Here is a 13,546-nt window from a genome sequence, read left to right on the forward strand (position 1 = left end):
TTTCTGCTTCCTGGTATTCCTCACTTCAACACACACACACCAACTGCTGTATGAAACCAGGAGGTTGTCCTGAAGATGTTAGTCATGTTAATACTGTTACTGCAAGCAGTATCTTTAGGGGTTTAAAAACTACTGCCTTTTAATATATGCAAGGTATTAAACCCCATTATTTTTCTAATAGCTGCATTATTTGCCAAGAAAAGCTTTCAATATTAATTACTTTTTTACCTGCTTCCATAACTTTTTCCGCTTCCTTCTGATACGTTTTCACTAGAGTGCGATTAAAGCATTGAGGGAGGCTGACAGCATTTTCACTGGAAGCTGAGAGAAGTGCTAAATAAAATTCTGAGCAGTCCATAAGCAGTATTTTTATACCTTGCTGCTGAATACTATGATTAATACTTCAGTGGGAAAGCATAGCAGGAATTGTGACACTGCAGACCTCTGTTTCCGCAGTTTTGACATGCTGCAGTCATTAGAACTTTGCCATCAGTTGTTGAGGAGGTTCAGTTCTGTCCTTCTGTTTGGTAACAGAAGACTGTTAAAGCAAACGCCGCAGCAGCTATTTTCCTTTAAAGTTCTGAGTTGTTCTATGTAGATTGCTATATAATATACATTTTTAGTTTTGCCGAGGCATACTTTATGTGCCTAAAAATATTTCATGTAGTAGAAAAGTCTGGAATATTTTATGCTTTTAGTTAAGATGTTCTTGATTACTTAAGGGTCTTATGTTTATATTCTGCATTTTATACCTAGATTTTTATAAAATATGATGCTGTCTTGCTGAAAGTAATTGCTGTAATGTCTTCTTATCAGTTTCTTAATAATGCTGTAGAACTTGTTTGCAAAATATTTTTTCTAATAGCTCTCAGTTGTAATTACTCTTAACAGTAATATTAACTGTTAGAGCAGTGAATGCTCTACCCAATTCTGGTATGTTGAGAAGAAGAGGACTCTACAACTGCTAACACCTATCTTTGAAGACAATAATTTGTTTTACTGTTGTTCTGAAAGCTAACAAAAAGGAGAGAATGAAATGGCTGTGTATGCGTTGGCATTATGAGTGCATCGCAGTTTTATCTTCCAGAAACTGCTCTGAAGGAAAGACGTAGTGATAAGTGGAAGGGGATAATGATACCAGTAAGACTCCTTGAATATTTTTAGCTTGTAGCAATACATCCAGGAAGATCTGGTAATTAAGTTATTGTTACTAGAATCTCAGCCAGCCAGTAGCACTAATTCTGACTACTCAGTAGCCATGAGATAGTCCTAGAGACAGTACATCAGTAATTACTAAAATGTGGTGCAGAGTAATTTGTCCCTGCTTTGCCTGTGGAAATGACAGGCATGCTCCTGGTTTACAGCATTAAGTTATGCCTTGCTGTAGTTTGAAACATAGTTATTTGACTTTGAAACTGCTTTGATGTCAAGTATTCATCCATTTGTGGGCTACCCCTTGAAATTTCTACAAATGTGGGTGATCTGTTAGAGCCTTGGTGGTGTAGACTTAGAGCTGAGATGTCCTTAGTGACTCAGATTTCTTACTCATTGCCTGCAGGCAAAGAAATGAATTTACTAATTCAAGATTTAGGGTCAGAGATCTGCTGCTGAACATACACCATTTGTAACAGCACAGTCTGTGATTTTAAATGTTGTGCTATGTGGTGTTTTTGGTTAACCCATGTTTTTGAATATGCCCAATATTATATATACTGTGTCTTGCAGTTGCCAGTCCCATATGATTACCCATCCTTTAAATCTCAGTGCAGAATGATGCATTGAATCACTTCTTTAATTTCTTTAGCAGAATTTCTTTAATCGAATTCAACATTGTCATGTTAATACACATATTAAAAGTCTTTCCCTGTTCTTTTTATAGACCCTTGTATGAAATTGATACTGGCTTTCAAAAGCAGTGCTCCCATGGAAGTGATATGGCTGTAATTCATATGACCGCTTGTGAATGTGACATGCAAGTATAGCTTCAGTGTGCAGTCAGTCACATTTGGCTGCTGGGTGTAAATACTACACCTGTGTGCATATATCTTTTCAATTCTTCCATTTCTAGTTCATTTTCTTACTTTCTCTAACTTGTTAATCTTTTGTCATGATTTATTTATCATTTATTAGAAGAGTGTTTGAAACAGCTTCTGGATATGAGTATATGCAGATTAAAAAAAAAATGCTCTTCCTATTCTACATGAAAGGGTAATAGTGAAAGGCATCTTCACATCCTGATGTAGCTTTTCTGATAGTTCAGGTTTATATTATCTCTTCGATATGGTTACTGAGCACTTCTCATTCAGTTCTGTAATCTGTTATTTGTGGCTTTGTGGAGCCAGTCATTTCAGCCCAGACTTCTTGCAGTGGCTGTCTAGGTGCTTGTGGCATGGTCTGTACATGCACCGTGTAAGCTTTCAGTGCTGTGCCAATTCAGTGACCTCTGCTTTTAAGCATCATTGGTATTAGGTGGCTGACACTAGTTGTGGTGCTGACATTTAGGTGTCAGGCATATTTCTCTTGCTATGGAAAACCAAGGTAAAAGCCATTGAAAACTGACTTTAGTGGTTCTTGGTAGAAATGTCAGCACTTTGTGGCTTAGTTCCCTCAAAAGTGTTCTCCATGGTGAACAGGACTCTTCTGTAACTGTTGATTCTGGGTTATTGCATGTCATCCTGGGTTTGGATACACAGTTGAGGGCTGGAAACATCAATCCAGTGTTGTCCTGGGTTTAGCTGTAACAGTTGTTTTCTCTCAAAGTCTCCTCCTAGATGGTTAGACCTTGCTGGGAGGTAAGATTTTCGTGCACCTTGGCTGGCTTGAATAGCGAAAGCAGGCAAGTAATGAGGACTGGATGTGGGACTTACAGGAAGTGAAGCAGCAGCAGACTCAAAGCTGAACTTGAAAATGCTCAGACTCACTGAACTAATAGGTCAGAAATGAGGGGGTGAGGGGAGTGGAAAGGGACTGGAATCTTAACAGCATGTGGGGATGATGGTTGTATGAAATCTGCATTGGAGAAAGAACTTGTTGAAAGGAGAGATCTCTGCTGAAGGGGTAGTAGGGCTGTGACTGCACAAGGACACTGAGAATTTGAGGAGAAACATGTTAGAAAAATGTGGAAGTGGGGAAGAAACAATATTGGCTCAGTGTTAGGCATGAAGGTATATCTTGTGCATGGTACTGTAACTATAGCATTTGGTGGCATCTGACACTTCATAAACATGTTGTGTGAACAAGTTTTAGCTGCAGAAGGCTTAAAATGCCAGTTTCCTGGTAACTGCAGAGCTTTAGGTAGCATTCAGACAGAATTTCATATTCCTTTCTGGCCCAGAATCCAAAACAGCAGGCTTTAGGAAAATGCAACAATCAAATACATAGTAGTGGAAGAAAAATCTTGTGCCGTGCATCCATCCTTTACCACTGGTCTCGGTATCCAGCTTAATTAGCAGTCATTAATTGATAACAAAAGTGGAGGTTATAGATTGGAGTTTATAGTCATGATTGTAGTATCCTTACTGAGCTAACACAATTAAATCTGGGCTATTACAGGACTCTTTTAAGCTTCAGTGATTTTCTTTTGTTTAACTTCTTCCCTGAAACAAGATTACCTCTTGTTCAAAGAGTTTCTCTTAGTGTTAAAGCCAGCTTGAATCAAAGCAATTACCTGAAATAGCTCTTGATAATAGGTTGTCGCTGTATGTAACTCATGGACACAACTTTTTAAAAGTTGATATTATAACTGGCTTGAATAACTTCTATATTGATAATAAGACAAGTAGTAATGCATAGAAAGAAAAAGTATCTATTACATGTATTAAGCCCTAATGGGACAGCAAAGAACTAGTATCCTTCCTCAAAATTAGAATGAATTGGTGCTTCTGTGCTGCATCTATAAACTTCCCAGGCAAATTCCTTTTCTGGAAGCTTTATTACACAGTTATAACTGATGTGTTGCACAAGGCTGTTTGCGTTGTTGGTCAGGTGTGCTATGTAGCACCTGAGGGAATGCTTTGGGGTGCAGGCTGCATGGGACTCCATCTTCCCATGTGCTGTTTTCTTTCCCAACGAGTCTCTTGAGTTGCTGCCCCTCAAAACGGTGGTGGTGTCTCTCCATCTAGCGTATTACAGTGACTGAAGGTCAGACTTTCAAAGTATTTATATATAGCTGAGACAGACCAGCTCTGGCAGCTGGTGCTGGCCTTAGAGAGTAGAGTGTTACAATCAATTTTAAAAGATCTGATATTAAATATATATATATACACATACCTATCTATATATCTGATAATTAAAAAGGGGGGGAGGGGAGGAAATAGTTAATGTCCAGGGTGTGGGATCATAGTACTGGCTTTTTTCTGTGAAAAGGGGACAAAGTCTGAAAACAGTCAATGCAGCAAACTTGGCTGAAGTGGGACATAACAGGTATGTTTGAAGCAACACAAGAGTAATGTGAGTGTTCACAAGTAGGAGACAGTCTGCATTCAGGCAGGTGTGTACTTCTGACAAAGCCTCTGACAGCTGACCTACTAATTTCATTTTTGTTCCCTCAAAATGGCTATCCCTCTTACGGGGGAAGGCTAAAAGACCTGGTCATGCAATTGGAGAAGATGAGAAGGAAAGTACGATTCTGTGCTGATGTTAACTTGCAAATACTTCTTCAGTAGCTGTGGAAGCCTGGTTGGATCTTTTGCATCGTGAGCTAATTCTTTCACGTGAATCCCTAAAATGCTGTCACATGCATTAGTCCTTCAGCAGGAACAGCTCTTGAATTTAAACAAAACCCATTTAAATGCTTAAGGAGAAACATATATGCAAGTTGAGCAATCCTGTGTGTTCTGCAAGAAGAAACTGAGGCTCTCCTGAAGTTGAAAATGAGCACACACCCTAATAGTAGATATTTAATTGCAGCTGATCCCTCTGTAAAGAGGCTCTTCTGTGGTGGTGGGGCCTACAGCAGGAAGGGAGGTATTTACAACAACACTGTACATAGCTCTTTAACCCAGCAGGCTGCCACTTCTAACAGAAAATTTGGGTTTTTTTGCCAACACATTCATGGTACATAGGTAGACATGGAGAAGGGAAAGGCAGAGTAAATAACTTGTATTTCAAATAAGCCAGAAGAGTAGCACACCCATAGGGTGTGCAATCTAATGCTTAGATTGCTTTCTGTATGCCCATATCTTCTGAAATTATATGGGTGGTCCTATCTTTTTGTATGCAAGTGGTTTGTTTTAGAGAAATACCAATTTAATGTGAAGTTGCTTTTCATTCTGATATGGACTGCTGTTTTGGGCCACCCACTACATGAAAGACCTTGAGGTGCTGGAGTGTGTCCAAAGAAAGGCAGCAAAGCCTGTGAAAGGCCTGGAGCACAAATCCTATGAGGAATGGCTGAGGGAACTGGGGCTGTTTAGCCTGGAGAAAAGGAGGTTCAGGGGAGACTTTACTGCTCTGTACAACTGCCTGAAAGGAGGTTGTCTCAAGGTGAGGATCAGTCTTTTCTCCCTAGTAACAAGTGATAGGACAAGAGGAAATGGCCTCAACCTGTACCAGGGGAGGTTTAGAGTGGCGATTAGGAACAATTTCTTCACCAAAAGGGTTGTCAAGCATTGGAACAGGCTGCCCAGGGAAGTGGTGGAGTCCCTATCCCTGGAGGTATTTAAAAGACGTGTAGATGGGTCACCTGGGACATGGTTTAGTGATGGATTCAGCAGTGGTTGGGCTTGATGATCTTGTAGGTCTTTTCCAGCCTAAATGACTGTATGCTCATCCAGGTAATACTTGCAAGCCGTAGTCTTTTACATCCTATTTGGACTTTGGACAGTGGAGCATGGATTGCATGATAATGGAGAGCTGTTGATGACAAGTCTTGCTGAAACTGTTATTTTTCTATGTCCCTTATAAATACTAACTGATATGCCTGGCTCTTCAGGTATATAGATGATTTATTTTAGCCAGCTTGCTATACTGGGAGGATGACTGTGATTATAAGCCTTTCCCTGTTCTCAGATTGTATTGTGAATTGAAAAGATGAGCTGAAAAACTCAGACTTTATACTATTGTTCCTGAATTTTATTTAGTTAAAAGTGAAGAGACTACATGACATGTGTGGTGGAATAAGTTGCTAATGTAAAGAAAAGCAGGTTGTGACTTTTCATTGACTCTCGAGTGACTTGCAGATACTCAGTTCAGGTTTGTCTAAAACAACTGGATTTCCCTAAATGTTTTTGTACTAAATTAGTGCTACAATAATACTGTCAACTGTTAAATTTTCATCTGGATGTACTGAATCCACCTAGTCAGGAGTAACATGCTGTATGCATTTGAGTGGTGTTTGTTGGTCTATCTCTGGAAAGCTTTTATCTCTTAATATCTTGTTTCCTAATCCTGTTGCTCTATGCAGTAACATTTCATAGCTCTGTCCACAGCTGAAAGACTTTGATCTTTACCATGGTAGAAAATTCTGTACTACTTTTCCCACAGATGCAGTTACTGTTATCTCTTTCTGCTTTCTCTGGTTTTAAGCCCAAAATGTAAAGATGCCTACATAAGTTATTGGTAAACTCTACTGTATAACAGACTTTGAGTGCTGTGTCCATTTTCAAGGTGCCTTTTGCTGCTTCCAGCCCATTACCTTATTTTTGTGGCCATTTTTTTTTTCACTTGGTATTTTAGTTTTTGAGCGTGATTGTACCAAAGCAAACTACCTGATCCATAGGATTACTGCTCTTCATCCATCCCGTGTATTTTAAGTAAATTTATATTGGCCATAGTGTCTAATTTCAGAGGGTTTTTTGGCAGTTTGAGGAGAAATTGTGAAATTATGGCCATGTATTGAACAGTATTTACCAAAGGATATATCACATCAATATTCTTGAATATGATTTTACCAGGGAAGGATGGGATTTCTAGCCTTCAAGGCTTGAGAAATTTCCTGTCAGAGTCTGCTGGTGCTTTTTCCCTCCTGCATTTGTAAGTGGAAATGTTCTGAGCAAGGGGGAAGTGTGTGTTAAATTGCTTTTGTCTTAACAGGCAAAATGTCTTAACATCAGGGTTTGTTGCAATGTGCCATGTTATGGTTCTATCATTTTCCTTTATTTCCTTTTAAAAAAAATGTACTGTTCTCTTAAGTTTCTTAAATGTAAGGCTATAGACAAGCTACAGAAGTGCAGTCGATATGGAAGTGCACTCCTATGATCGTTGCTGTTCGCGATGACTCTCACCAGTGTTCCAAAACAATGTGTGGATCAGTGCTAGCTGGCAGTTTCCAAAGGGATTCAAGTAATAATGTCTTGGTAATGGAAGAAAATACTCTATAAAAACCGGCTTCAGGCATCTGTATTTCAGATTTTCCCTGATTCCTGTATAAAACAAAAGCACAGATGCACAAATGCAGCAAATAACCTACCATGTCTGAAAGGTCTAATACAGCCTTGAAAAACAATTGTGAAAAGGATGTGCTTGTCTCTGGCTCCCCACCCTCCTTCCAGGGGAACAGGGAGAGGCACTTCTTGTCCAAATTAAGAGATGCGATGACTTCCTGTTTAATTGCCACGGTATAGATTCAGCTGCATAAGTTCTCTTTAGGCAAGCAAAAGATTTTCTTTCTTCTTTCAGTAAAGGTCCTTTAGCTGTTTGAATCTCCTCTGCTACAGGTTTTAACCTGAGCTGTGTTAAGCTGAGAATGCTTAAAAAGATCTTTGTTTTGTTTCCAGCTGACAGGTTAAACTGGATGTTTTTTGTGGTAGATCATTTGCTGAAATCTCATCCTCTGTGCTGAAGAACTCACTCCTTTAAAAAGAAAAAAATATGGGACACTTAATTTGAATTGCTCTGAAGAACTGTAATGCTTTCAGAGCTATTATGCAAATAAATTGTTTATGTCTTGAAAAATCACTGTTTATCCCAACCATTTTTAGTAACCAAAGATTCTTGTACTCTTGGCGTTTGAAAGGGTAAATATATTTGTATTATAAGTTGTTGTTGGCTCTAAATTTCTAACCCCCTTTAATGATATGACCAGTGTATAACACTAAATTGTGTATTTACAGTTGTGTAAACAGAAATGTCTTTCATCAGTTTCAGCTGCTGTACCCTGAAGATATCTTATGTGCTTCATTTTGTGCCTTCTGTACATAGCTTTGTGTGGGTTTGCGTTGTTCAAGGATACATTACAACATCAGAAAGGACAAAAGAGCTTTGCATTCTGCTGAATTCGGGCATCTGGCATTTGCTATTTCTCTTACTACTCTTTATGCCATCAGTACCTGTTTAGCTGACAACTTGAGTACATTGTGTTTGCAAAACCATTTTTTTCTCTGAATTTGAATTCACTTCCTTGTAGGCAAAATGCACACACGTAAAAAGCCGATGTTGGCTGCTGGGGTTTTACAAGATCAGCTTTAAATGTTGTCCTTTTTAACTGTAGCCTGCACATGGCAGATAACTCAGAAATCCTGTTTTCACAACCTCTTTTGTTTAGTTAAGTTTAACTAAACTACAGTGATATTTATGACTGCATTAGAAAAAAAGTTATATCCCCCAGAATGGCTGATAAACAACTGTTTCATAAATGCCTATAGCCTATGATCCATATTGTAATGTTTTTCAGCCTCTAGGCAGGTATTGATTCAAATGTGAATTCATTGTTGTAGCTGCACTAGAGTTAAAAATAGGCTGTGTTAGCGAGCCTAACTCTCGGGCATATAGTCACAGCTTTTAGCATGTGAGACTTGGTTTGTTTAATACTTCTTTTTTTTCCTGTAAGAATGCAGTTATCTTTAGGCTTTGTTAACAAGAGGGGGTGGCTTCTTAGTTTGTAACAGTGAAGTAATTCATCAAAACTTGGAGTTAGGGTTTTTGTTTAATTTTTTGCCTGTTTGAACAAACTGCCATCTGTGTGAATGTATTTCCCATTTCAGTTGCAGATCGCCTCGGCTGTGACCCTCGAACACGTTTCCAAGTTCCACCAAACACCAAGCAGTGGATTGCTTTACTACAGCGAGGAAACTGTACATTTAGAGAGAAAATACTGCGAGCAGCTTCACATAATGCCTCAGCTGTGGTCATTTACAACAATATATCCAGTGAAGAACCTGTTACAATGACCCATCAAGGTAAATAAAATGTAATCTCCTTCACTGTAATTCTTTTCTGCCCAGGTATTCTTTTGCCATATAAACTACCGCTAAAGACCTCTTAGCAGTGCACGGATGCTATTTGAAATAGCCTGTTCTCTGATGATGCTTACATGTATGCAATATAGCAAAATAAGCCAGTAATTCTGAAAAGTTATTTTCCTGTAGTGTATATTTTATCCAGTGAGAAACACTTTCATCTGTAGTGGAGATATAGGTGTTTCGGAGGGAGGAAATATCTGTAATATCTTAGGAGGAATCTGTTTCAAACCTTTCTGAAGAAGAGCTAACATATAATGAAAGGTCTATAATTTTACAAAGCTTCTGAACCTGAAGAATTTTTATAGTAGCATGTCTTCAACTGGCTGTTATGGTGGGAGTTTGAGATGTTAACACTTATCAGGATCTGAGCTTGCATGCTATTTTTGATGATGGTTTACAGAGGGTTCTCTTTCTACAATACGTCTTTGAGTGCCATACAGGAACCAACAAAACATTGGGGTTTGGAGAGCAGTTGCCTCTAAGTTGTCTAGTATTAGAGTACTGCTGGTCTAGAATGATGCTGAAAAAATGGATTTCTACTTTTTTAGGACTGTGTAAAAATTTCTCAGTTATTAGTGAGTTACTTTAGCTGGTGGGAATCATACATGAACATCTCCCTTGGTTAAAAATGATGTTTGCAATTCTGATAGCTATACTTTTCATTTTCCCAGAGGGTTTTTTTCAATTTGGAATTATTTAGCTTAATCAGAAAAGGCATATTTCTATATTTGATGGCTGGCTGATTTTATTTTATTAGAATACTTTCATTTTTCTTTTAAGCTTAGGGGATTGCTTGGAAACTGGAATTCCCTAATTATTCTTATGCATATTGTCACACAGAATTGAATTCTTTTACTAAAGAACTGCTGGTTGCTTCTTTCTCTTTTTTTTTTTTTTTACAAGAGAAGTATCTTGTGGCTTCTTCTGGTTTAGTGGGGTTTGACCTTCCCAATTTTGTGTACCACAGGAATTTTTCAGGGAGATTTTGACCTCTGTTTGGCAATTCAAAGGCTGTTGACAATCCAATTTTATCTTAGGTACCTTCCTAGGACATTTTTGAGAGTAGTCTACAGACAAAAAGTCCCATGTTCTCTTGAAACACTTTTTACCACTTTCTTTTTGTGGTTTTTGACACTTCTCTCTCTACTGAAGTAACACCTTCCTAAGCCTTCAACTCTGGTCTCTCTTTGAGATAAATTCCTGTATGATTGTTAAGGTTTGCAGTCTCTGCTTAGCAGTGATCTCTGCCGCCTTCTGTGGCCTGGAATACCTTACTATGGCAAGAAAAAAAGACTATGAATAACACTACAGTTTTAGCATTGTTTGCCCTGTTACATACTCAATTGTATAAAGGGTTTAATTATAACTTCAATACCTTCTTTCTTGTAATGCTGTTAGATTTGGCAGGTGCTTTCATAGCAGTGGGATGATGTCTTGTCTTTTATTAGGAAATCCTAGTTCACTCACTGTTTCAGTTCTGACTGGTGTGTTGCCTTTGAAACTCTATCAATAGGTACAGTGGTTCTGGTAGGTTGAAATAATGTCTCAAGTTATAAAATGTGAGAGCTGCTGTGGATAAAATGATGTCTTGTAAGCCAGCCAGGCAACTGTTTCAATACTTGATACTTGGAGAAAAGCCAATACTGTCTTCAGCATGTTGACTCCAAAATACTTATTCATGGCAAGCTTTAAAAAAACATAATTAGTAGAGATGATGTATCTGAGTATTTGAGATACTGATGTTTAGCCACAAGTACTCCGTCCCTGGTATACTCTTATCACTGATTTGGTCTGTAGGCACTCTCTCAAAATTAATATTTGATTTGAAGTGTTCAAACTGTGTGACAGACTAAAAGTAATTATCTAGAAATGAAGTACCACCTTAGTACCACACTGTAATGAAGAGGAATGTCATTCCACAGCTTTTGTTTTGATTGCATTATGGTCGTGTGAGGGATCTCCTAAGCAATCTGTGCTTTGCAGAGCTTCCTATAAATAACTTCTTGTTTGCTTGATGTAGGAACTGCAAGTCTGTGTAACTGAGATGTAGATTAGTCCTTCTTTGGTGTTAGCCTCAGTACAGGGAGGGTTTGGAATCCCACATTCACCTCAGTGAGAATTATTCCAAGTGCAATATAGATTGATGAACTTATGCAGACGAACATGCATAAAGCAAGCTTACATGTGTTCACAGCACTCTCTGGTCTTCATTTTTCTGCATTTTCAACCAAATCACTCCTTGTATGCTGATGAGGTGGTGAATGACCACATCATCTGCTACTTTGAGATTCTGGTGTGCTACATCTCTTTAGGATTTTCTGTTCCTAAAGGTGGGGAGGAATTGATGCTGTGTATCTAATAGTTGTTTTGCTGCTCATTCATTTAAATAGGTGTTAAGTAAGGTTGATACAAAGCGAAGATGAAGGTGAGCCACCAAGCCGGTCTTGCTTCTGCAAGTTATCTAGTGCCGTGCAGTATTCCTCTTTTTCTTTTAAAAATGCATTCTTCACAGGACAATTCTGCAGCTGTATTATGATGACCAGGTTCACAGCTCTACATTTTCTTTCCATAGACAGGTGAAAATGGACTTTGTGTCATTTTATATCACTGTAATGTAATTTTTATAGTGCTGTGTAGCAAGCCTTAGGAATATTCTTTCTTCCTGGTGAAGCAGAAAGGAAAGTGGCAACTGATGGTAATGCATACTTTGTGAGCTGCACACTTTCCTACTTTGGTATTTGCATGAATTCCAGTCATCTGCTTAGGCAATGTTTGTGCTAAAAATAAGTAAAATATTATATAGATTTGTGTGTTCTCCACCTACGGAGAAGGAGATTACCTATGAGGAGAGCTCAGTAAGCGCTTTTCACCTATGGGATTAGTATTGTATCCAAGTTATTTTATGGTTGCACACACATTTGAAAATTTTAATCTTATGGAAATTTGTTTGTGCTCAACATATTAATTAGCAGAATATAAATGCCTTCTGGTGGCTGGATAAGAACTGTTGCTCTTGAACCAGTCTATCATCAGTATGTCATATCAACAGTTTCTATTGCTTTATCAGAAGTTGCCTTTTCTTATGTGATAGTCCACTAATCTCTGCCCCTTTGACTTTGAGTTTTACAGTAGGTATTGATCTTAGGGAGTTGGTGAGTCTTATAAACAACAAAAACCTGTTGTTGTTTGCAACATTATTTCCTCTTCTCTGTGTATATCTATGTATGTATTACTGTGTGCATGTAAAATAAGTTTATTTCACACATTCTTATAGACGTCCTCTAAGCGAAGGACATCTTTCCCAGCATAGGTTATGTTAGACTATGATATCACTGACAGGAAGGCAATTTTATGAGTGGTTTTGCCTGCTAGTTCTGTTAAAGCAGAACAAATAATATCTAATGTAAAAAAGAGCCTGTGTGGTAGAGAGAATATGTAGGAGCTGTCTCCTTTATAAACAGTTATGGGAAGAGGAAGGAAATGCAGGTAATGTGTCTGGTGGAGACAATCCCGTCAAGTACAAAACAGTTAAATTTGATATTGAGCTTATCTGTTAAAATCTATATTATTTGGATTTATAGAAAATAATATAAGCCAAAGAAGTCACTAAATTTAAGATTTCATACCCAGAATTTATGGAACAAATACAGGCAGAAAAATATAAACAAACATAAAAGAGAGTGTCAAAATGAAGTTGCTGGATTCCAGTAACTGCTGTTCATCAGTGCTGAAGAAATTTCCTGAAGTGTTTAAACAGCTTCTAATATAGTACCTTTTTCAGAGGATTCACCTGATACAGGTGAATCTTTCAAAGTGTTTTGAACAAGCTGAAGGCATCTCACCAGGGTCAGTCTCCATTGCACTTCAAAAGAAACGATGCCTTCATTTTCCGCAAGGTGTTTGTTTCTTGATGTGCACAGGTGATGTTCTGCTGTGGTACTGTGGGAGAGCTGCCCAACACTAGCTCTCAGAAACAGCTTCCTCTCATAGAGAGGATTTCTCATGGCCCTGTATTCACTTAAAAAGCACACTAGCACAGGAAGCAAGGTCTATACTAGCTTTGAACTGTGATAAAACCAAATGTATTTTATGTGGATTATTTTAGGTCACTGGGTCAGAGGCAGGAGGCACGGGAAGGAATTTGGAGGTATTGCCATCTAATGGCTATTCCATGTTCTTGCCCTAATTCGGAGTGGGTAGACTGCAGATAGCAGCAGTTGAAATGCCACTGTCTTGTGGCACTCTCACTGCATACAGCCAATCTCTTCCTCTGCTGCTTGCCTTTTCCTCACAAATGTCTGTTTATGTAACTGTAATCTGAACTGGGGCATGAAGGCTATGGCACTGCAGATTATTTTGCACAAATG

At 38.4% G+C, this 13,546-nt stretch overlaps 1 protein-coding gene across 1 annotated transcript in view; it reads left to right on the forward strand.

Moving 5' to 3' along the window:
- RNF130 (ring finger protein 130) overlaps positions 1–13,546 on the forward strand; it is a 42,455-nt gene that overhangs the window by 1,580 nt on the left and 27,329 nt on the right. The window contains exon 2 of the mRNA XM_065690266.1: positions 8,922–9,116. Coding sequence (XP_065546338.1) covers positions 8,922–9,116 — 195 coding nt within the window. The remainder of the gene's footprint in view (positions 1–8,921; positions 9,117–13,546) is intronic.

Source organism: Lathamus discolor, chromosome 10 (assembly GCF_037157495.1).
Source record: "Lathamus discolor isolate bLatDis1 chromosome 10, bLatDis1.hap1, whole genome shotgun sequence".
In the NCBI taxonomy this organism is placed as follows: domain Eukaryota; kingdom Metazoa; phylum Chordata; class Aves; order Psittaciformes; family Psittacidae; genus Lathamus; species Lathamus discolor.